General features: G+C 43.7%; 1 protein-coding gene across 4 annotated transcripts in view; it reads right to left on the bottom strand.

Moving 5' to 3' along the window:
* Positions 1 to 23,523, bottom strand: part of LOC143805609 (phosphatidylinositol-binding clathrin assembly protein-like) — a 115,838-nt gene that overhangs the window by 44,725 nt on the left and 47,590 nt on the right. For all 4 annotated transcript variants that reach the window (XM_077285123.1, XM_077285125.1, XM_077285124.1 and 1 more), the window contains exons 7-8: positions 3,227 to 3,333; positions 2,599 to 2,640 (exon numbers count right to left, since the gene is read on the bottom strand). In XM_077285123.1, coding sequence (XP_077141238.1) covers positions 2,599 to 2,640; positions 3,227 to 3,333 — 149 coding nt within the window. The remainder of the gene's footprint in view (positions 1 to 2,598; positions 2,641 to 3,226; positions 3,334 to 23,523) is intronic.

Below are 23,523 nucleotides of genomic sequence, written 5' to 3'. Positions count from 1 at the left end.
ACACACAAGGACACAGGACAGAGGTTGAGTCAACTTTAATCCATGTCACCTGGCTGCAAGTGTGATTTAGTTATTGCCAACACCTGTTAGGTGCCACAGGTAAGTTACAGGTGCTGTTAATTACACAAATTAGAGAAGCATCACATGATTTTTCAAACGGTGCCAATACTTTTGTCCACCCCCTTTTTTATGTTTGGTGTGGAATTATATCCAGTTTGGCTTTAGAACAATTCTTTTCATGTTTTTTTCATTTAAGACAAATTAAATGAAGATAATAATACCAAAGAATTTATGTTTGCAATCATTTTCAGGAAGAAACTGAGTATTATCTGACAGAATTGCAGGGGTGTGAATACTTTTGGCCATGACTGTATGTGTTTGCACTAACTGCAGCAAATGGCCAGACATAAAACTGCACTCATGAGCAAAAATCACTTCTTTCAATGAAAGACCACAGGAGAGCTGTGTTAAAGGCAACCTGTCATCAGGATATTACAACCTTAACCCCTTCATGACCTTGGGATTTTCTGTTTTTCCGTGTTCGTTTTTCGCTCCCCTCCTTCGCAGAGCCATAACTTTTTTATTTTTCCATCAATATGGCCATGTGAGGGCTTATTTTTTGCGAAACAAGTTGTACTTTTGAACGACATCATTGGATTTACCATGTCGTGTACTAGAAAACGGGAAAAAAATTCCACGTGTGGTGAAATTGCAAAAAAAGTGCAATCCCACCCTTGTTTTTTGTTTGGCTTTTTTACTAGGTTCACCAAATGCTAAAACTGACCTGCCATTATGATTCTCTAGGTCAGTACGAGTTCATAGACACCAAACATGTCTAGGTTCTCTTTTATCCAAGTGGTGAAAAAAATTCCAAACTTTGCTAAAAAAAAAAAAAAAAAAAAAAAAAATTGCGCCATTTTCCAATAACGGTTGCGTCTCCATTTTTCGTGATTTCAGGTTAGGTGAGGGCTTATTTTTTGCGTGCCGAGCTGACGTATTTAATTATACCATTTTGGTGCGGATACGTTCTTTTGATCGCCCGTTATTGCATTTTAATGCAATGTTGCGGAGACCAAAAAAACATAATTCTGGCGTTACAAATCTTTTTCTCGCTACGCCGTTTAGTGATCAGGTTAATCCTTTTTTTTTTTTAATTGATAGATCGGGCGATTCTGAACGCGGCGATACCAAATATGTGTAGGTTTGATTTTTTTTTTATTGATTTATTTTGAATGGGGCGAAAGGGAGGTGATTTAAACTTTTATATTTTTTTCACATTTTTTTTTTTTTTTTTTACTTTTACCATGATTTTATAGCCTCCCATAGGAGGCTAGAAGCTGGCACAACTCGATCGTCTCTGCTACATTGCAGCGAACATCAGATCGCTGCTATGTAGCTGAATTGCAGGTGTGCTATGAGCGCCGACCACAGGGTGACGCTCACAGCAGGCCGGGATCAGTAACCATAGAGGTCTCAAGGACCTCTATGGTTACCATCCTGACGCATGGCTGACCCCCGATCACGAGATGGGGGTCAGCGATGCGCTCATTTCCGGCCGGATGGCTGGAAGCGCCGGTTAAATGCCACTGTCAGTGTTTGACAGCGGTATTTAACTAGTTAATAGCGGCGGGTGAATCGCGATTTCACCTGTCGCTATTGTGGGCACATGTCAGCTGTTCAAAACAGCTGACATGTCCCGGCTTTGATGCGGGCTCACCGCCCTGCATCAAAGCGCGGTATCTGACCTCGGACGTACTATCCTGTCCGGGGTCAGAAAGGGGTTAATAAATAGCATGTGTGTATCTACCCATTAATGCTTATTAAATCCTTACCTTGCATGTAGAATGTTGCCTGGAAGTGAAAGCCAGCATTTCGGTTTTAGTCACAAGTGCAGCGGGACGGGCAGTGCCCTTACAGATCTCCTACCTCTCGCTTTTTCCTGCCTGCTGCTAGCCTCCTGTCTGTGATGGCAGGTCACTCTTGTCGCAATTAAATGCATCTCATACCCAAATTTTCTACAGGAGTAGTCACTGTGTAGCGTCACCTCCTCAATGCATCAGTAGATCCATTACTTTTAACGATGTTTCAAGACGTGAACTAACTGTACAATGCACTGCCCCCCCCCATTAGGAGACGATCCTGGGCAATGGCAGCGCCTGCGCCAAATCTTGGACAGTGAAGGCATGTCTCTGAGACTCACTTGTCCATCACAAACCAGAGTAAGGGAGCTGCTTGCCCCGCTGCACTTACCACTGAAACACAGGATTTCTTTAAAACTTTCAGACAATTCTACAAGCATGTTGAGTATTAAATATTTATTAAACATCCATTTTACACACACACACACTAGGGGTGAAGTATCCAGATGATCGGTTCCCTTTAAAATAGTTAACTTTCGGTCATGAAAAGTGTACATAGTTATTTGAAGTCAGATATCTGAAGGCACCAGTTCACATGAATGTTTTTCCATATAAGATGTATATGGAAGAGAAAACTTCTCATGATTATGGGTTATGGATAAAGCAATAAAAACATATACAGAGATCTGGAAGGAATGAGAAAATAAAAGAATTAAATGAATGTGAAATGCACACTGACCTGAGTAAGATCTGGAATGTCACCCTGATCAATTCCAACTTGCTGAATTCACAAAAAAGGAAGGGGGGGAGAAAAGTGTACATTACTTCATGCAGCGGCAATGGAGAATGCTGTGGATACTGAATGCTTACACACAGTATGAAGGTAAAAGGGCCTTTATTAACTTAATGGACTGGTACAGTGGCACTTGCAAAAATTAAAAGACAAAAGCTTAAAAAAAAAAAAAAAAAAAGCAAAAGAAGAACCAGGCAATTTAATCTTACAAAACTGTGCCAACATCATGCAGTTGTTGTTAGTGCAACTCCAAATGCAAAGATCAGGGACATGGACATGAACCAAGCTTCATGCCATTCTGGCAAGGAATGATGCAGACATTTAAAAGTAGTAAAGGATATAAAGAAAAAAACCTTGCAAGATGCTGTTGGTCACAGGACAAAATCTGAAGTTAAGCAAGAATGGCAACAAGCAATTACACATTTGCTGGGTGCTATTATATTTACAATCATTAACCATTGGCAAATCCAAAATTTCTTAAGAGCATTCAATTTGCATCATGCATGAGCCATGCTACTGTACCAGTGCCAAGAGCTACATGAGGCCCCTTACACTCAGGAAAGAAAATACTGACCTCTGCCACTTTGAGGAATTCTGCCAATTTGGTCATTCGAGCAAGAAATTTTTTATAAATGTCCAAGGCTTCTTTGCATTGGTTCTTTTTCATGTCAAAGTATTTCTCTGAAGTAGACGAAAGGAAGGATACACATCAATTTTTATTAAAATGTCAATTATTTAGGATCAATTATGTATATATCATATGATCTCTGCATGAAAGCACATCAATTTTAAAAAAAAAAAATAATAGTAATTTTCCAGTAAATTACAGTTTATAGTCAGATAGGAAGCAGACGAGAGGACGGAGAAATTTATCTTAGCTGGAAACATGGAGGAGTTGCACAGCAGCCCGCAGTGAGAACATTTTGGTACATTTAAGCTGGCTCACAGCACTGGCGAGTCTGAACCAACTCAACGGGGAATGTCTGCCATAAACAAAATATTAAAAGGGTTGTTCAACTTTGGGAACAATTATTTTTTCTTACTTCAATGTAGGACTTGTTTTTGGCTGGAAGTAATTTTAGTAATTGGGTTTCATAAAAAAAAAAAAAAAAAAAAAAAAAGTGCCTTTTATATGTCCGCATGATGTGCAGCACTGCTTATTGCTGGCAGCAGAACGAGTTAACCAAGTATCCTTCAGTGAGCTTGTTCTAACGTCCAATGGGAACGTTTCTAAAGGCGCATTTACACAAGATCATTGTGAATGAGTGTTGTTAAAAACAGTTTTCACAATTATTTTTCTGTGTAAACAGGCTGCCGATCATCCAATGAACGAGCAAAACTCTTGTTCATTGGGTGAAACGATCTTTTGTGCAGCACAAAACAATCATCATTCTCGTTGGCGCATCGTTCTGTTGTAAGCAGGATTCGCACTGCAAAGAAATATGGCGGCCTATGTGCACCGGGAGGTCTAGTATAGGTCATTCAGTGAACATCATTTACTTTTTAGGGTATGTGTCCACGTTCAGGATTGCATCAGGATTTTTCATCAGTATTTGTAAGCCAAAACCAGGACTGGAACAATTAGAGGAAAAGTATAACAGAAACATATGCACCACTTCTGCATTTATCACCCACTCCTGGTTTTGGCTTTCAAATACTGATGAAAAATCCTGACCAAATCCTGATGCAATCCTGAACGTGGACACATACCCTTAGTGTCTGTTTGCACAGGCAGACCAATGTCCACTGATTGGTCAAAGCTAATGAATCCAGTCATATCGCCACCCAGGTCTGGCCATATAAAAAGACTCAACTTTTTTCTCTAATTTTTTAGCTCTTCTCAAATGATTTGTGATCACATCAAAGATGAATGTATCAGGAAACAAGGAGCTAGTAAAGTAAAACTGTGCAACATTGTAAATGCAACCAAATTGCAAAAATGATTTTACATGCAATTACCCCCCCCTAATTTTGCCACAAAAAACTGGGAAAACTTAATGACTCGAGTATAAGCCTAGGGTGGAAAATGCAGCAGCTACTGGTAAATGTCAAAAATAAAAATAGATACCAATAAAAGTAAAATTAATTGAGACATCAGTAGGTTAAGTGTTTTTGAAAATCCATATTGATTCAGGAGCCCCATATAATGCTCCATACAGTTCATGATGGGCCCCATAAGATGCTCCATACAAAATACGCCCCATATAATGCTCCATACAGTTTATGATGGGCTCCATAACATGCTCCATATTAAAATATGCCCCATATAATGCTGCACAAATGCTGATTATGGCCCCATAAGATGCTCCATAGACACATTTGCCCCATATAATGCTGCACAAATGTGGATTATGGCCCCATAAGATGCTCCAGAGATATTTGCCCCATATAATGCTGCACATGGCCCCATAAGATGCTCCATACAGATATTTGCCCCATATAATGCTGCACATGGCCCCATAAGATGCTCCATACAGATAATTGCCCCATATAATGCTGCACATGGCCCCATAAGATGCTCCATACAGTTAATTGCCCCATATAATGCTGCACAAATGCTGAATATGGCCCCATAAGATGCTCCATACAGATATTTGCCCCATATAATGCTGCATATGGCCCCATACAGATAATTGCCCCATATAATGCTGCACATGGCCCCATAAGATGCTCCATACAGTTAATTGCCCCATATAATGCTGCACAAATGCTGAATATGGCCCCATAAGATGCTCCATACAGATATTTGCCCCATATAATGCTGCATATGGCCCCATACAGATAATTGCCCCATATAATGCTGCACATGGCCCCATAAGATGCTCCATACAGATAATTGCCCCATATAGTGCTGCACATGGCCCCATAAGATGCTCCATACAGATATTTGTCCCATATAATGCTGCACATTGCCCCATAAGATGCTCCATAGAGATATTTGCCTCCATATAACGCTGCACATGGCCCCATAAGATGCTCCATACAGATATTTGCCCCATATAACGCTGCACATGGCCCCTGAGATGCTCCATACAGATATTTGCCCCATATAATGCTGCACATTGCCCAATAAGATGCTCCATAGAGATATTTGCCTCCATATAATGCTGCACATGGCCCCATAAGATGCTCCATACAGTTAATTGCCCCATATAATGCTGCACAAATGCTGAATATGGCCCCATAAGATGCTCCATACAGATATTTGCCCCATATAATGCTGCATATGGCCCCATACAGATAATTGCCCCATATAATGCTGCACATGGCCCCATAAGATGCTCCATACAGATAATTGCCCCATATAGTGCTGCACATGGCCCCATAAGATGCTCCATACAGATATTTGCCCCATATAATGCTGCACATTGCCCCATAAGATGCTCCATAGAGATATTTGCCTCCATATAACGCTGCACATGGCCCCATAAGATGCTCCATACAGATATTTGCCGCATATGCTGTTGCTGAGATTAAAAAAAATAAAAAATGGCATACTCACCTCTCAGGCCCCCGGCAACTTGCTATATTCACCTGCTCCCCCATTCCACCGCTGACGTGTCATCTCCGTCCTGTGCACTGACGTTCAGGCAGAGGGCGGCGCGCCCTAATCGCGTCCTCTGACCTGAGCGTCACTGCAGAGGACGCGGAATACGCAGTGGCGCCGACGGTAGAACGGGGGAGCAGGTGAATATAGTGCACAGCGTTATACTCACCTGCTCCTGGCGCGGTCTCTGCAGGTCTGTTCCTCGGCAGCTTGTTCCAGTAGTGAGCGGTCACATGGTGCCGCTCATTACAGTAATGAATATGCGGCTCCACCCCTATGGGAGTCGGGTCCATATTCATTACTGTAATGAGCGGTAGCATGTGACCGCTCACTACAGGAACAAGCTTCCGGCGCCGGGGAAAAGACGTGCAGGGACCGCGCCAGGAGCAGGTGAGTATTATTACACAGCCCTGCTTCCCCTCCCCTGCCGACCCTTGCATAAGACTCGAGTATAAGCCGAGAGGAGCACTTTCAGCCCATTATTTTGGGCTGATAATCTCGGCTTATACTCAAGTATATACGGTAAATATGTAAAAATAAACCCCATTAAATTAAATGCGATAGAAATGTTGAACGTTTTTACAAACAATTTGTATTTTTCCTAATTTAAATGGATTTTGTTTTACTCTCCAATGAGACGAAGCCAAATTCACTGCAGAATCACAGTTCTTAAAGGAGTTGTGCAAAAAGGTGCAAGCAACAGGGCAATATTGACTCTCCTAAACCACACGATTTTATATTTGCTTCTATAAATGTTTTTGGTTTTGCTTGACTCGTGAGCTTTCCGTACAGTAAACAATATTTTACATAAATATTGTTCCAGGTCAAACAGCAGTTGACAGATCATCATTGCAGACTCAACCCTAATTCACCATGTATTTTTTCTCTCCCACTATCATAAATTTTTTTTTTTTTTTTGAGTGCGTGAAAATACAGACTATTTGCTGGCCTTTTCACTGAGTTGATGTATTCCAAAAAAAGCTCTAACCCCTTAGTGACAGAGCCAATTTTGTACTTAGTCCGTCATTGGACGCCTCCCCCCGTTTGGTGCGGGATCCGACGATGAGCCGCACCTTTTCCGGCAAATGACAGCTCATCTGATTCTACTAGATACAGGTGATCTGATCATCGCCTGTATGTAGCAGTGCCGATCAAGTTATGGCAGCTTCTGGTCTCCCACGGAGACTATTATAGCATGCCAAAAGTGAAAAAAATAAAATAAAATATAAAAAGTTCAAACCACCCCCCTTTCGCCCCACTCATAAAAAAAAAAAGTCAAACACACACACATTTGGTATCGCCGCGTTCAGAATCGCCTGATCAATAAAAAAAAGGATTCGTTAAAAGGCGTTTTGAGAAAAAAAAAAAAAAAGTCAAAACATCAGAATTACGTTATTTTGGACGCAGTAACAGGCAATCAAAAGAACGCATCTGCACCAAAATGGTATCATTAAAAACGTCGTCTCGGCGCACAAAAAATAAGCCCTCACCCAACCCGAGATTAAAAAAATGGAGACGGTACGGGTATCAGAAAATGGGACAATTTATTTTTTATTTTTTAACAAAGTGTTTAAAAAAAATGTCACCACTTGGATAAAAAAAGAACCTATGTTTTGTGTCTATGAACTCGTAATGACCTGGAGAATCATAATGGCTGGTCAGTTTTAGCATTTAGTGAACCTAGTTAAAAAAGCAAAACAAAAAAAAACTGTGGGATTGCACTTTTTTTTGGCAATTTAATCGCACTTGGAATTTTTTTCCCGTTTTTGAGCACACGTCATGGTAAAACCAATGGTGTTGTTCAAGTACAACTTGTCCCGCTAACAACAAGCCCTCACATGGCCATTTGACAAAAAAAAAAAAAAGTTATGCCCATGGAGAGAAGGGGAGCAAAAAATGGAAACTTAAAAACGGAAATACCCCTTGTCCTTACGGGGTTAATGATCGGGCCAATTTTTAAAATTCTGACCACTGTCACATTATGAAGTTATAGCTCTGGAACGCTTCAATGGATCCCACCGATTCTGAGATTGTTTTTTCGTGACATATTGTACTTCATGTTCGTGGTAAAAAAAATTCGATATGACTTGTGTTTATTTATGAAAAAAACGAAAATTTGGCAAAAATTTTGAACATTTTGCAATTTTCAAACTTTTAATTTTTGTGCAATTAAGTCAGTCATATTGCACAAAATAGTTATTAATAACATTTCCCACATGTCTACTTTACATCAGCACAATTTTGGAAACAATTTTTTTTTCTTTTGTTAGGACATTATAAGGGTTTAAAGTTGAACAGCGATTTCTCATTCTTCCAACAGAATGAACAAAACTTTTTTTTTTTTCTTTTTTTTTTAGGGACCATTGGGGGGTGTCAATATGACAGAAAATACCCAAAAGTGACACCATTCTAAAAACTGCACCCCTCAAGCTGCGCAAAACCACATTCAAGAAGTTTATTAACCCTTCAGGTGCGTCACGAGAATTAAAGCAATGTCGAAGGAAAAAATGAACATTTTACTTTTTTTTAAAAAAATTTGTTTATTAATTTTCTGAATAAATCATACAATACACACATCTGCATTCATGTCTATCATTATCAATTGTAAAATGAAGTACAGATAATTACAGCATATCACCACATTTAACACATCGCAAGAATACAGATAGTGTATGTCAATCACTTATGCCTTATAAAACTTCTACGATATAACATTAACTACCTTAACTACCATTAGTAGTGCGCCGCCAAATACAAAGGTGAAATTTATGTGGAATATTCTAAGTAACGTCCCCGAAACCATAAACCCCATTTCTTACATAAAGATTAAATTATTGTAGACTATAAAGTATGATAGGAGGAATTCCATCTGCCCCAGATCTTCCCAGGCCCTGAGAGATGGACAAGAACCACCCATCCACCGTAACGCCAATACCTTTCACGCCATAAAGAGAGCCTCTCGTAGAAAAATCCCAGTACAATGGTCCCAGGATTCCGCATCCCACACCCCGAATAAGCAGGTCAATGGTTCAAGTGGGACAGGGATCGACAATAGAGATGTTAACAATGTCGTCACCTCTTTCCAGTAATGAAGAATAACAGGACAATTCCAGATCATATGAATGAAATCTGCATCTCGTGAGTGACACCACAAACAATCCGATGAATGTAGGCGACCCATTTTAAAGAGACGGGTCGGAGTCAGATAGGACTGGTATATGATATACAACTGGGTCATCCTATTATTAATTGATGGGGAGACTTTAGTTGGAGATTCTAGAATATCTTCCCATTCTTCTCCCAGTACATCAGGAAGAAGTCCCTCCCACTTCCTTTTAATAGAGCTTATGGTAGACCCCACGCCCACGGACAGCAGATCTACTATATAATTGTCTAAGGGTACTTCCGTTTGTCTGTCCTTCTGTCTGTCTGTCTGTCGCGGTTATTCGTTCGCTGATTGGTCTCGCCAGCTGCGTGTCATGGCTGCCGCGACCAATCAGTGACGCGCACAGTCCGGAAAAAAATGGCCGCGCCTTACTCCCCGCACTCACTCCTCACACAGGGTTAATGCCGGCGGTAACGGACCGCGTTATGCCGCGGGTAACGCACTCCGTTACCGCCGCTTTTAACCCTGTGTGTCCCCAACTTTGTACTATTGACGCTGCCTATGCGGCATCAATAGTATAAAATGTAATGTTAAAAATAATAAATAAAAAATAAAAAAACCTGCTATACTCACCCTCTGTAGTCCGCTGAGCCGCTCGCGCCGCCCGCCATCTTCCGCTGCAGGTTACGGTGGCAAAGATGGTATGGCAGAAGGACCTGCCATGACGTCACAGTCATGTGACCGCGACGTCATCACAAGTCCTGCGCGCCTGCGCGGAAAGGACCTGACGTCACGGTCATGTGACCGCTACACGGTCATGTGACCGCGACGTCATCACAGGTCCTGCGCTCACACCAACCCTGGGACTGGAAGCTGCCGTGGACTACAAGGGGCCCTTGGAAAGGTGAGTATATGTTTATTCTTTATTTTTTAACCTGTGACAAACGTGGCTGGGCAATATACTACGTGACTGGCCAATATACTACGTGGCTCTGTGCTGTATACTACTTCGCTGTGCAATATACTACGTGGCTCTGTGCTGTATACTACGGCGCTGGGCAATATACTACGTCGCTGGGCAATATACTACGTGCCTGGACAATATACTACGTGGCTGGGCAATATACTACGTGGCTGGGCAATATACTACGTGGCTGGGCAATATACTACGTGGCTGGGCAATATACTACGTGGCTGGGCAATATACTACGTGGCTGGGCAATATACTACGTGGCTGGGCAATATACTACGTGGCTGGGCAATATACTAAGTGGCTGGGCAATATACTACGTGGCTGGGCAATATACTACGTGGCTGGGCAATATACTACGTGGCTGGGCAATATACCACGTGGCTGGGCAATATACCACGTGGCTGGGCAATATACCACGTGGCTGGGCAATATACCACGTGGCTGGGCAATATACCACGTGGCTGGGCAATATACCACGTGGCTGGGCAATATACTACGTGGCTGGGCAATATACTACGTCACTGGGCAATATACTACGTCACTGGGCAATATACTACGTCACTGGGCAATATACTACGTGGCTGGGCAATATACTACGTGGACATGCATATTCTAGAATACCCGATGCGTTAGAATCGGGCCACCATCTAGTATGTATATAAAGAGGAAATAAGTCCCTGAGGACCTTGCGAATTTAGGATCCCTATTAAAGGCAAAGATGAAATGATTCGACCTGTACCCACATTCCGCATGTGCGATTGAAAGGCTGACCTTAATTGTAGATAACAGAAAAATTGAGATCTCGGGATATTATAAATATTTTGTAATTGTTCAAAGGATAGAAAAAAACCCTGATTATGTACATTGCCCACCGAGAGAACACCATATGAAATCCAAAAGTCAGTGGACGGATGATTCAGTAATCCCGGGAAATAACTGTTGTTCCACAGTGGCATCTCAGCCACTATATCCACGAATTTAATGACCTTTTTAATTTGTCTCCATATTAAGCGCGCCAACCGGAGTAAAGGCAACAGCCGAGGGACACCGACTCTCTCCAGCTCCAAAAACCCCAATGGACAATCAGTCCGGGCAGAGTGGAGTAGGTGGCTCTCAGAGTTAGGTAAAAGACTATTGGGCATCCATTTATTTATCGCCCTAGCCTGCCCGGCAAGATAATATAAGTAAAAGTCTGGCAAAGCCGCCCCGCCCCCCTGTTTCGGTCTCAACATTTTACTTTTTTCCAAAGTAAAAAACATTTTTCGTGAAACAAACTTTTTTTGTTTTCACAAGGGTGTCAGGAGAAAACGCACCACAAAGTTTGTTGTGCAATTTCTCCTGAGTACACCCATATAACGCATGTTTGGGCGCATGGCAAGGCTCAGAAGGGAAGGAACACAGTTTGACTTTTTGAACACAAAATTGGCTGGAATCAATGACGAACGCCATGTTGCTTTTGGATACCCCTTTATGTACCTAAACAGTGGAAAACCCCCAATTCTAACTCCAACCCCACCACAGCCCTAACCCCAACACCACAGCCCTAACCCTAGCCCCAAGCCTAACCCTAGCCCCAACCAACAGAAAAATGAAAAATACTTTTATTTTATTATTTTTACCTAACTAAGGCTGGTTTCACATTTGCGGTTGTGTCCACAGCGTATTGTCCGCAACTGCAAACGAATGCAAAAATGCATGCACACACATGATAACGCAGCGTTTTTTAATCTGCATCAGCTTAAGCAAGACGGCAAAAAACCCGCAGCGTTTGTATGCGTTTTTACATGCGTTTGTGCTCGTTATGCGCATGCGTTTGATATTTCCAGGAGGGCGAGTCTAAATCAGTGCCTAGACATGCGCAGCCTAAACGCAAGCGCATCGAACGCATGCGTACGCAAAGACATGCGTACGCATGCGTTCCCATAGACAGTAATCCTGTTTTTAACGCACTCATATGCATGCGCATGCCTGCGCATATTTGATGGAAATCTGCTGCCTCAAAAATTCCAACATGGTGCGTTAGCCGCGCCTTGCCACACACCCCGAAAAACGCATGCGTAAGCAAACGCGGGCGAACGCATGCAAACGCATGTATCTGCATCTACATCTACCTGCATGTTAAAGATAGGAAATCAAGACGCATGCGGATGTATGCGTCAGAAACGCTGCGGACACAACCGCAAATGTGAAACCAGCCAGGGGGTGATAAAGGGGGTTTGATTTACTTTTTGTTTCATTTTGATCACTGTGATAGACCCCATCACAGCGATCAAAATAAACCAATAGGAAAAATCTCTTATTGTTGCTGGCCGGCCGATCCTCGGTGGGCACACTGCGCATGCACCTGCGATTTTCTTCCCAGAAGAAGATGTCAAGGGCCAGGGGATGCAGGAGGTGTCGTGGGTCCCCATTTCTCTCTCCTTTGATGTGCTAGATCATATCCGAAAAGATAAATAAATGGAAAGAAAAATAGGACTTTTTTTGGCTACCATTATTTGGTGAATAATGGTGATCGCAACACTGGGTACGGTAAAAACTGAGCCGAATCATGTTCTCCCGAGGTAGCCAAGACCCCGGAGATTTTCCGAGGCTGGGGGAGGAAGGGCGCCATAACCTTATTTCTGAGGGCCGTTAACCCCTTCCCGACCTTTGACGCCACGTAGGCGTCATGAAAGTCGGTGCCAATCCGACCTGTGACGCCTATGTGGCATCATGGAATGATCGCGTCCCTGCAGATCGAGTGAAAGGGTTAACTCCAATTTCACCCGATCTGCAGGGACAGGGGGAATGGTGCTTCAGCCCATGGGGGGCTTCACCCCCCCCGGTGTCTACGATCACTCTGATTGGCTGTTGAAAGTGAAACAGCCAATCAGAGCGAATTGTAATATTTCACCTATGAAACTGGTGAAATATTACAATCCAGCCATGGCCGATGCTGCAATATCATCGGCCATGGCTGGAAAACTGTGATAAAACCTATCACAGTGATCAAAATAAAAAATAATAGTAAATGACCCCCCTTTTTATCACCCCCATAGGTAGGGACAATAATAAAAATAAAGAAAATATATATATATATTTTTTTCTTCCACCACTAGGACTAGGGTTAGGGTTAGGGTTAGAATTAGGGTTAGAACTAGAGTTAGGGTTAGATTAGACTATGTGCACACATGGTGCGGATTTGGCTGTGGATCCGCAGCGGATTGGCCGCTGCGGATTCGTAGCAGTTTTCCATTAGGTTTACAGTACCGTGTAAACCTACTGAAAACCAAATCCGCTGTGCCCATGGTGCGGAAAATACCGCGTGGAAACGCTGTGTTGTATTTTCCGCAGCATGCCAATTCTTTGTGCGGATTCCGTTTTACACCTGCTCCTCAATAGGAATCCGCAGGTGAAATCCGTACAAAAAACACCGGAAATTCGCGGTAAATGCGCAGTTAAAACGCAGTGCCTTTTACCTGCGGATTTTTCAAAAATGGTGCGGAAAAATCTCACACGAATCCGCAATGTGGGCACATAGCCTTCGGGTTAGGGTTGGAATTAGGGCTAGGGTTGGAAATAGGGTTAAGATTAGGCTTGTGGTTAGGGTTATGGTTAGGGGTGTGTTGGGGTTAGGGTTGTGGTTAGGGATTAGGGGTGTGTTGGGTTAGGGTTGTGGTTAGGGGTGTGTTGGGGTTAGTGTTGGAGTTAGAATTCTCCAAACGCAACATGGCGCCACCATTGATTCCAGCCAATCTTGCGTTCAAAAAGTCAAATGGTGCTCCCTCCCTTCCGAGCCCCGACGTGCGCCCAAACAGTGGTTTACCCCCACATATGGGTTATCAGCGTACTCAGAACAAACTGGGCAACAATTATTGGGGTCCAATTTCTCCTGTTACCCTTGCAAAAATAAAAAATTGCTTGCTAAAACAATTTTAGAGGAATGAAAAATTATTTTTTCTTTTCACGGCTCTGCGTTGTAAACTTCTATGAAGGACCTGGGGGTTCTAAGTGCTCACTACACATCTAGATAAGTTCCTTGGGGGGGTCTAGTTTCCAAAATGGGGTCACTTGTGGGGGGTTTCTACTGTTTAGGCACATCAGGGGCTCTGCAAATGCAACGTGACACCCGCAGACCATTCCATCAAAATCTGCATTTCAAAACGTCACTGCTTCCCTTCCGAGCCCCGACGTGTGCCCAAACAGTGGTTTACCCCCACATATGGGGTATCAGTGTACTCAGGACAAACTGGGCAACAACTATTTGGGTCCAATTTCTCCTGTTACCCTTCTGAAAATAAAAAATTGCATACTAAAACATCATTTTTGAGGAAAAAAAATGATTTTTTATTTTCACGGCTCTGCGTTGTAAACTTCTGTGAAGGACCTGGGGGTTTAAAGTGCTCACCACATATCTAGATAAGTTCCTTGGGGGGTCTAGTTTCCAAAATGGGGTCACTTGTGGGGGAGCTGCAATGTTTAGACACACAGGGGCTCTACAAACGTGACATGGTGTCCGCTAATGATTGGGGTATCATCGTACTCAGGACAAACTGGACAACAACATTTGGGGTCCAATTTCTCCTGTTACCCTTGGGAAAATAAAAAATTCCGGGCTAAAAATCATTTTTGAGGAAAGAAAAATGATATTTTCACGGCTCTGCGTTGTAAACTTCTGTGAAGCACATGGGGGTTTAAAGTGCTCACTATGCATCTAGATAAGTTCCTTGGGGGGGGGTTTAGTTTCCAAAATGGGGTCACTTGTAGGGGAGCTCCAATGTTTAGGCACACAGGGGCTCTCCAAACGCGACATGGTGTCCGCTAACAATTGGAGCTAATTTTCGATTCAAAAAGTCAAATGGCGCGCCTTCCCTTCCGAGCCTTGCCGTGCACCCAAACAGTGGTTTACCCCCACATGAGGTATCAGTGTACTCAGGACAAATTGGACAACAACGTTCGTGGTCCAGTTTCTCCTTTTACCCTTGGGAAAATTACAAAATTGTTGCTAAAAGATCATTTTTTGTGACTAAAGTTAAATGTTCATTTTTTCCTTCCATGTTGCTTCTGCTGCTGTGAAACACCTGAAGGGTTAATAACCTTCTCGAATGTGGTTTTGAGCACGTTGAGGGGTGCAGTTTTTAGAATGGTGTCACTTTTGGGTATTTTAAGCCATATAGAACCCTCAAACTGACTTCAAATGTGAGGTGGTCCCTAAAAAAAATGGTTTTGTAAATTTTGTTGTAAAAATGAGAAATCACTGGTCAAATTTTAACCCTTATAACATCCTAGCAAAAAAAAATTTTGTTTCCAAAATTGTGCTGATGTAAAGTAGACATGTGGGAAATGTTATTTGTTAAATATTTTGTGTCACATAACTCTCTGGTTTAACAGAATAAAAATTCAAAATGTGAAAATTGCAAAATTTTCAAAATTTTTGCCAAATTTCCGTTTTTTTCACAAATAAACTCAGAAATTATCGACCTAAATTTACCACTAACATGAAGCCCAATATGTCACGAAAAAACAATCTCAGAACCGCTAGGATCCGTTGAAGCGTTCCTGAGTTATTACCTCATAAAGGGACACTGGTCAGAATTGCAAAAAACGGCCAGGTCATTAAGGTCAAAATAGGCTGGGTCATGAAGGGGTTAAAAAGCAGCACTGAGGAAAAAGTACCCTTAACTACCGCTGTTAACCCCTTTACCCCCAAGGGTGGTCTGCACGTTAACGACCAGGCCAATTTTTACAATTCTGACCACTGTCCCTTTATGAGGTTATAACTCTGGAACGCTTCAACGGATCCAGGTGATTCTGACACTGTTTTCTCATGACATATTGTACTTCATGATAGTGGTAAAATTTCTTTGATATTACCTGCATTTATTTGTGAAAAAAGCATTAAGCTACTTACGGGTAGCGGCATTTTTCGGAGGCCCATGACAGCACTACGAGAGAGGGGATCCGCCCTTCAGGAACAGGAAACCTACAGATACAAAAGGGCGGTACCTCTCCCTATGCATCAGTTGTATATTAGAGCCTGAGAGGACTACCGCGGTTAGTAGCACACAAATATTATATACAGTTTATATACAAAACTAATCCAATGCAAATACCACACGTGAGATCTATATATATCTCATTATATACATTATAGGAAGTGCAACCCCCACGTGAAAAAGGGAGGGGACTAAGGGTGCTGTCATGGGCCTCCGAAAAATGCCGCTACCCGTAAGTAGCTTAATGCTTTATTCGGACTCCCATGACAGCACTACGAGAGAATTACAGAGATGTAAAACTACCTTAGGGAGGGACTATAGCTTGTAGCACCCTTAACCCGAAGGGGAGATCAGAGGAGCACCCCAAGTCCAACAGATAGTGCTTGAAAAGGTGGAAGGGGACGACCACGTAGCTGCCTTACATATCTGGTCGATTGATACTCCAGATCTTTCCGCCCAGGATGTAGCCATGGCCCTGGTGGAATGCGCCCTCAGATTCTGCGGAGCCGGACCTCCACCTGCAGTATAAGCCAGAGAGATAGCCTCCCTAATCCACTTCGCTAGTGTGTACTTCGAAACTCTAAGCCCTTTCCTAGGACCTTGGAAGGATAAAAATAACGCATCCTCTCTCTTCCAAGCGTCAGTGACTGTGATATATTCTAACAGGCATCTCCTAACATCTAACGTATGGAGTAGTTCTTCCTTAGTATTAGAGGGGTTAGGGAGGAATGATGGTAACACTATCTCCTGTGATCTGTGAAAATGTGAGGCGACTTTTGGCAAATAGGCGGGGTCCGGTTTAAGGACTACTCTGTCCTGTAGAAACTCTGTATACGGGGGGAGTGTAGAGAGCGCTTGTATGTCCCCTACCCTACGAGCAGATGTTATTGCTACCAAAAATGCTGTCTTGAGGGACAATAATTTAACTGAAGCCGAATGTAAGGGCTCAAACGGTTCTCTAGTCAAGACTGACAGGACTAGGTTGAGATCCCAAGGTACCGACCTGTTCTTGTGTATAGGTCTAGCTCTACTAGAAGCTTTTATAAACCTTGATACCCAATAATTATTAGCAATGTTACAATAAAACAGGGCCCCCAGAGCTGAGACTTGTACTTTTAGCGTACTTGTAGATAGGTTTAGCTCTAACCCTTTCTGCAGGAATTCTAAAATTTGGTTAATTGGTAACCCTTCTTCGATTCTAAAATCTGAAGAGGCCAAGAACTTCCTCCAAGTTCTAGAGTAGATTTTTGTTGTTATATTTTTTCTACTCTTCATAAGGGTATCAATTAAATTTGGGGAAAAACCTCTGTTCTTTAATAATGACCTCTCAAACTCCATGCCGTCAAATGGAGCCCCTTCACTTGCGGATGGGTGATCGGACCTTGATGGAGTAAATTTGGAATGTCCGGGAGTACCCAAGGGTCTTCCACCGACATGGTCCTGAGCCAAGCGAACCAAGCCCTCTTGGGCCAGAAAAGGGCGACCAGTATGACCCTTGCTCGGTCCTCCCTTATCTTCCTGACCACCAGAGGTAATAGGCCCAGCGGGGGGAACGCATAAGCCAAATGGAAGTCCCATTTGATCAAGAAGGCATCCACTGCCAACGGATTCTCCCTGGGATTCAGGGAACAGAACTTTTTTGTTTTTCTGTTGTCCCTGGTGGCAAACAGGTCCACCTCTGGATGACCCCACATGTGGACAATCTGACTGAAGATGTCTCTGTTCAGGGACCATTCCCCTTGTTTCAGGGTGTTGCGGCTTAGAAAGTCTGCTTTTATGTTTTCTTTCCCCCTTAAATGCAGTGCAGTTAAAGATAGTAAATGGGTCTCTGCTGTCTGGAGAAGGCGGTCTGCTACTTCCATCAGAGATTCGGAATGTGTTCCACCCTGGTGATTTACGTAGGCTGCTGCCACCTGGTTGTCGGAGAGGATCTTGACATGGTGACCCTGTAGATACACGAGGAGTTCCTTAACTGCCAAATTAATAGCCATTAACTCTCTCTGATTAGAAGAGGCTGATGTCTGAGGGTCCCATAGCCCTTGAACTACGATGTCACCCATGTGTGCCCCCCATATCGTAGGGCTGGCGTCTGTTGTTATTACACGAGTCACATGCGTCACCCAGGGAACTCCTGCCGACAGATTGTCTTTTACTAGCCACCATCTGAGAGATGTAAGCACTACCGGACTTAACATTACCTGACCCTGCATGGACCCCTGTAAGGTTCTATCATTATCTAGAACCTCAAACTGTAAAGGTCTGGTATGGAATTGGGCCCAACGGACGGCAGGAATGCACGAAGTTAGGGATCCTAACAGTGACATAGCCTGTCTAACGGTCATGGATGGTTTATTAATCGCCTTTAACACCTGTTGTTGAATGTGGAGCAATTTATCAGGCGGCAGACAGCATTGTTGGGTTTCTGAATTTAATAACAGTCCGAGGAATCTCTGAATTTTTAGGGGCTGTAAACGGGATTTGTCATAATTTATGATCCAGCCCAGACGTTCTAGTTTGGCTATGGCTGTCTTTGCTTGTGAAAGGCAATGATCTGCTGAATTCCCCACAATAAGAAAATCATCCAGATAAGGCATTATGAGGATATTGAATTCCCGCAAATGTGCCATAACCTCAGCGACTACTTTAGTAAATACCCTAGGTGCTGCTGAAATGCCGAAGGGAAGGGCTCTATATTGAAAATGACGAACAATTCCCTCTATAGACACCGCCACCCTCAGGAACCTCTGGAAGTTCTCATGGATAGGTATATGATAGTATGCGTCCTTAAGATCTACAACTACCATAAAGCAGTGTTTGAACAACATCTTTATTGTAGAACTGATAGACTCCATTTTGAAGGTTTTATTAACCAGAAACTCATTAAGGGATTTAAGATTAATGATAGTTCTAAACGACTTATCTGGTTTTTGAATCAGAAATAAAGGAGAGTAGAACCCTCTTCCTTTTTCTGAATCTGGAATCTCAATCAGCACTTTTTTAAGACATAGATTCACGACTTCCGCTTCCAAAGCTGTCTGTTCCACAGTGGAGGAACGTAAGGGGGTTAATTTAAATTTATCACGAGGCCAATGGTTAAACTCCAGTCTCAGACCGTCTGATATAATGCCTCGGACCCAGTCACTATTAGTGATGTCAGACCATGCGGAAGAGAAGGCTGCCAATCTCCCTCCCACAGGGATTGCTAGTCATTGGTCTGACTTTTTACGTTCTTTTGAGGAACGGCGGAACATGTAGCCCGTACCTCTCCTGCGTCTATCCTCCCATCTGAAATTATCTCTAGAGGGTGAGGACGCGCGTTTCCTTCCGCGACCAAACCTCCTCCTGTTGAAAGGGCGACGGTAAGATGCTGATGCCAGATTAGGCTACGCTCACATTTGCGTTTTGCGCCGCAGCGTCGGCGCCGCAACGCACAACGCAAACAAAAACGCAGCAAAACGCATGCACAACGCTGCGTTTTGCGCCGCATGCGTCCTTTTTTTCATTGATTTTGGACGCAGCAAAAATGCAACTTGCTGCGTCCTCTGCGCCCGGACGCGGGCGCCGCAGGGACGCATGTGGCGCAAAACGCAAGTGCGACGCATGTCCATGCGCCCCCATGTTAAATATAGGGGCGCATGACGCATGCGGCGACGCTGCGGCGCCCGACGCTGCGGCGCAGACCGCAAATGTGAACGTAGCCTTAGGGAACTTCTTCTTATCATCTCCTGCTTTTTCAAGCAACTCATCCAGAGTTGGTCCGAAGAGATATTCCCCCTTGCATGGGATGGCGCAGAGCTTGGATCTTGACTGGATGTCACCAGACCAACACTTTAACCATAAGGCTCTACGAGCCGCGTTGGAAAGACCTGCTGCTCTGGCCGCCATTCTGACAGAATCCAATGAAGCGTCCGACAGGAAGGCCGCAGCATCTTGATTACTGGGAGCGCATTCAGGATTGTATTCCTGGACGCACCTTCCTTAAGTTGTGACTCCAACTGATCCAGCCAGACCATTAAAGATCTGCCTGTACATGTTGCGGCCACCATCGTACTTCTGACTGATTTAACTAGCTTATCAACTCGGTCCAGAGGTAGACAAAATCGGCCAGAGTCCTCTTCCGATGACGAGGAAGAGGGAATAGAGCCATAGGAACCTTCCTCTCTTTCTTCCTCCGAAGACTCAGAGATTAAGGGAGTTTTATGTTTCGAACTTCCCGCCTGGGATAGAGACCGCAGGGATTCCCTTACTTCCATACGGATCATCTCTTTTAAGTTAGCCGTACTTGCAGATTCTTCCGCTACCTAGGGGAGGACAATAAGGTGATACCTTCTATCCAACCTGATGTTCCTTAACCCCTACCACACCTGTAGACCTCACCGTCTGCTGTATACAGGGGGCACATAATTTTTTGGGACAAGAATCTGGTAAAGGGATTCCACATAGGGCGCACTCCTTATGTTTCGTCTTTGCATTTTTCTTTCCCTAGAATGACAAAGTATAAAAGGGGCCCGCGTCACTGAGTGAACATTCACGTAGGTCACTTACCAGCGTACGCCAAACAAAGGTACCGGAACACGAGGGGGTTCTTTCCCAGTCGAAGCTCTTGATCCCTGCTTGGACGAGCTTTTGCGGCTGGACTGGTCACTCCTGACATGCTCCTTCTCCAAGGGCTTCTGTCGCACATCCAGTAGCTGAGGCTGCTCACCATCACTCTCCATGATGGAAATGTGGCCAAAAGCAGGGCTCTAAATCTGACACCTGCTTAAATCCCCCTGAGTTCCGGTCAGCAGGCTGCCTGGTGTCATCCCATTGGTTTCTGCTGACCAGACCGCAGCTGGGAGGTCAGCGGTGGCTAATGAGGAAACCGGTGTCGAGGATCGATGGGCGCCGTCATCTTGGATAGACTGCGCATGCGCAGCCATCCAGGAACCCGGAAGCGCCTGCTGACTCCGCCCCCGGCGTCACAGCACTCCGGAAACGCTCCTGAGAGCGGTGCAGGACGCCGGAGATGAACAACAGCGCTCCGGTCGGCGTTCCTCTCCTGCCACCGCTACCCCACCACACCGCTGCACCGCCGCACTGCTGCATGGACCAAGGGGGACGGTTATACTCACCAACGCCGGCACAGAATGGAGATCAGGAATCCTCCGGACCCTGCTCCCTGCTGCAACACGCCACCGACGTGCAGTCCAGCCAGGACCACCGTGGCGTCTCCAGGGAGATCCGCACCGGCCGAGGTAGGAGACCCCCCCGCTACCAGATTTGGCCGGCCTGGGATCCATTACGAGGATTTTCATCTGTAGGATCCTGTCCCTCCAGGAACAGGAAACCAACTGATGCATAGGGAGAGGTACCGCCCTTTTGTATCTGTAGGTTTCCTGTTCCTGAAGGGCGGATCCCCTCTCTCGTAGTGCTGTCATGGGAGTCCGAATAAAACTGAGATTTGGCAAAAATTTAGAAATTTTCCAACTTTGAATTTTTATGCAATTAAATCACAGAGATATGTCACACAAAATACTTAATAAGTAACATTTCCCTCATGTCTACTTTACATCAGCACAATTTTGGAACAAACATTTTTTTTGTTAGGGAGTTAAGGGTTAAAAGTTGACCAGCAATTTCTCATTTTTACACAATTTTTTTTTTTAGGGACCACATCTCATTTGAAGTCATTTTGAGGGGTCTATATGATAGAAAATACCCAAGTGTGACACCATTCTAAAAACTGCACCCCTCAAGGTGCTCAAAACCACATTCAAGAAGTTTATTAACCCTTCAGGTGTTTCACAGGAATTTTTGGAATGTTCAAATAAAAATGAACATTTACACTTTTTTTCCCAAAAAATTTACATCAGCTCCAATTTGTTTTATTTTACCAGGGGTAACAGAAGAAAATGGACCCCAAAAGTTGTTGTACAATTTGTCCTGAGTACGCCGATACCCCATGTGGGGGTAAACCACTGTTTGGGCGCATGGCAGAGCTCAGAAGCGAAGGAGCGCCATTTGACTTTTCAATGCAAAATTGACTGGAATTGAGATGGGACACCATATTACGTTTGGAGAGCCCCTGATGTGCCTAAACTTTGAACCCCCCACAAGTGACACCATTTTGGAAAGTAGACCCCATAACAAACTTATCTAGATGTGTGGTGAGCACTTTGACCCATTAAGTGATTCGCAGAAGTTTATAATGCAGAGCCGTAAAAATAAAAAATCATATTTTTTCACAAAAATGATCTTTTCCCAAGGGTAAGAGAAGAAATTGGACCCTAAAAGTTGTACAATTTGTCCTGAGTACGCGGACACCCCATATGTGGGGTTAAACCACTGTTTGGGTGCATAGCAGAGCTTGGAAGGGAAGGAGCGCAGTTTGACTTTAAAATGCAAAATTGACTGGAATTGAGATGGGACGCCATGTTGTGTTTGGAGAGCCACTGATGTGCCTAAACATTGAAACTCCCCATAAGTGACAACACTTTGGAAAGTAGACCCCCTAAGGAACTCATCTAGATGTGTTGTGAGAGCTTTGAACCCCCCTAGTGTTTCACTACAGCTAATAACGCAGAGCAGCGAAAATAAAAAAAAACTTTTTTTTTCCTTCACAAAAATTATTTTTTAGCCCCCAGTTTTGTATTTTCCCAAGGGTGACAGGAGAAATTGGACCCCAAAAGTTGTCCAATGTGTCCTGAGTACGCCGATACCCCATATGTTGGGGTAAACCCCTGTTTGGGCGCACGGGAGAGCTTGGAAGGGAAGGAGCACTGTTACTTTTTCAACGCAGAATTGGCTGCAATTGAGATCGGACGCCATGTCGCGTTTGGAGAGCCCCTGATGTGCCTAAACAGTGGAAACTCCCCAATTCTAACTGAAACCCTAATCCAAACACACCCCTAACCCTAATCCCAATGGTAACCCTAACCACACCCTAACCCTGACACACCCCTAACCATAATCCCAACCCTATTCCCAACCGTAAATGTAATCCAAACCCTAACTTTAGCCCCGACACTAACCCTAGCCCTAACCCTAATCGGAAAATGGAAATAAAAACATTTTTTTTTATTTTATTTTTCCCTAACTAAGGGGGTGATGAAGGGGGGTTTGATTTACTTTTATAGCAGGTTTTTTAGTATTGGCAGCCGTCACACACTGAAAGACGTTTTTTATTGCAAAAAATATTTTTTGCGTTACCACATTTTGAGAGCTATAATTTTTCCATACTTTGGTCCACAGAGTCATGTGAGGTCTTGTTTTTTGCGGGACGAGTTGA

Source organism: Ranitomeya variabilis, chromosome 2, assembly GCF_051348905.1.
Source record: "Ranitomeya variabilis isolate aRanVar5 chromosome 2, aRanVar5.hap1, whole genome shotgun sequence".
Classification (NCBI taxonomy): Eukaryota; Metazoa; Chordata; class Amphibia; order Anura; family Dendrobatidae; genus Ranitomeya; species Ranitomeya variabilis.
Note: the sequence above shows the minus strand (reverse complement) of the source record. Positions and strands in the feature narration are given on the sequence as shown.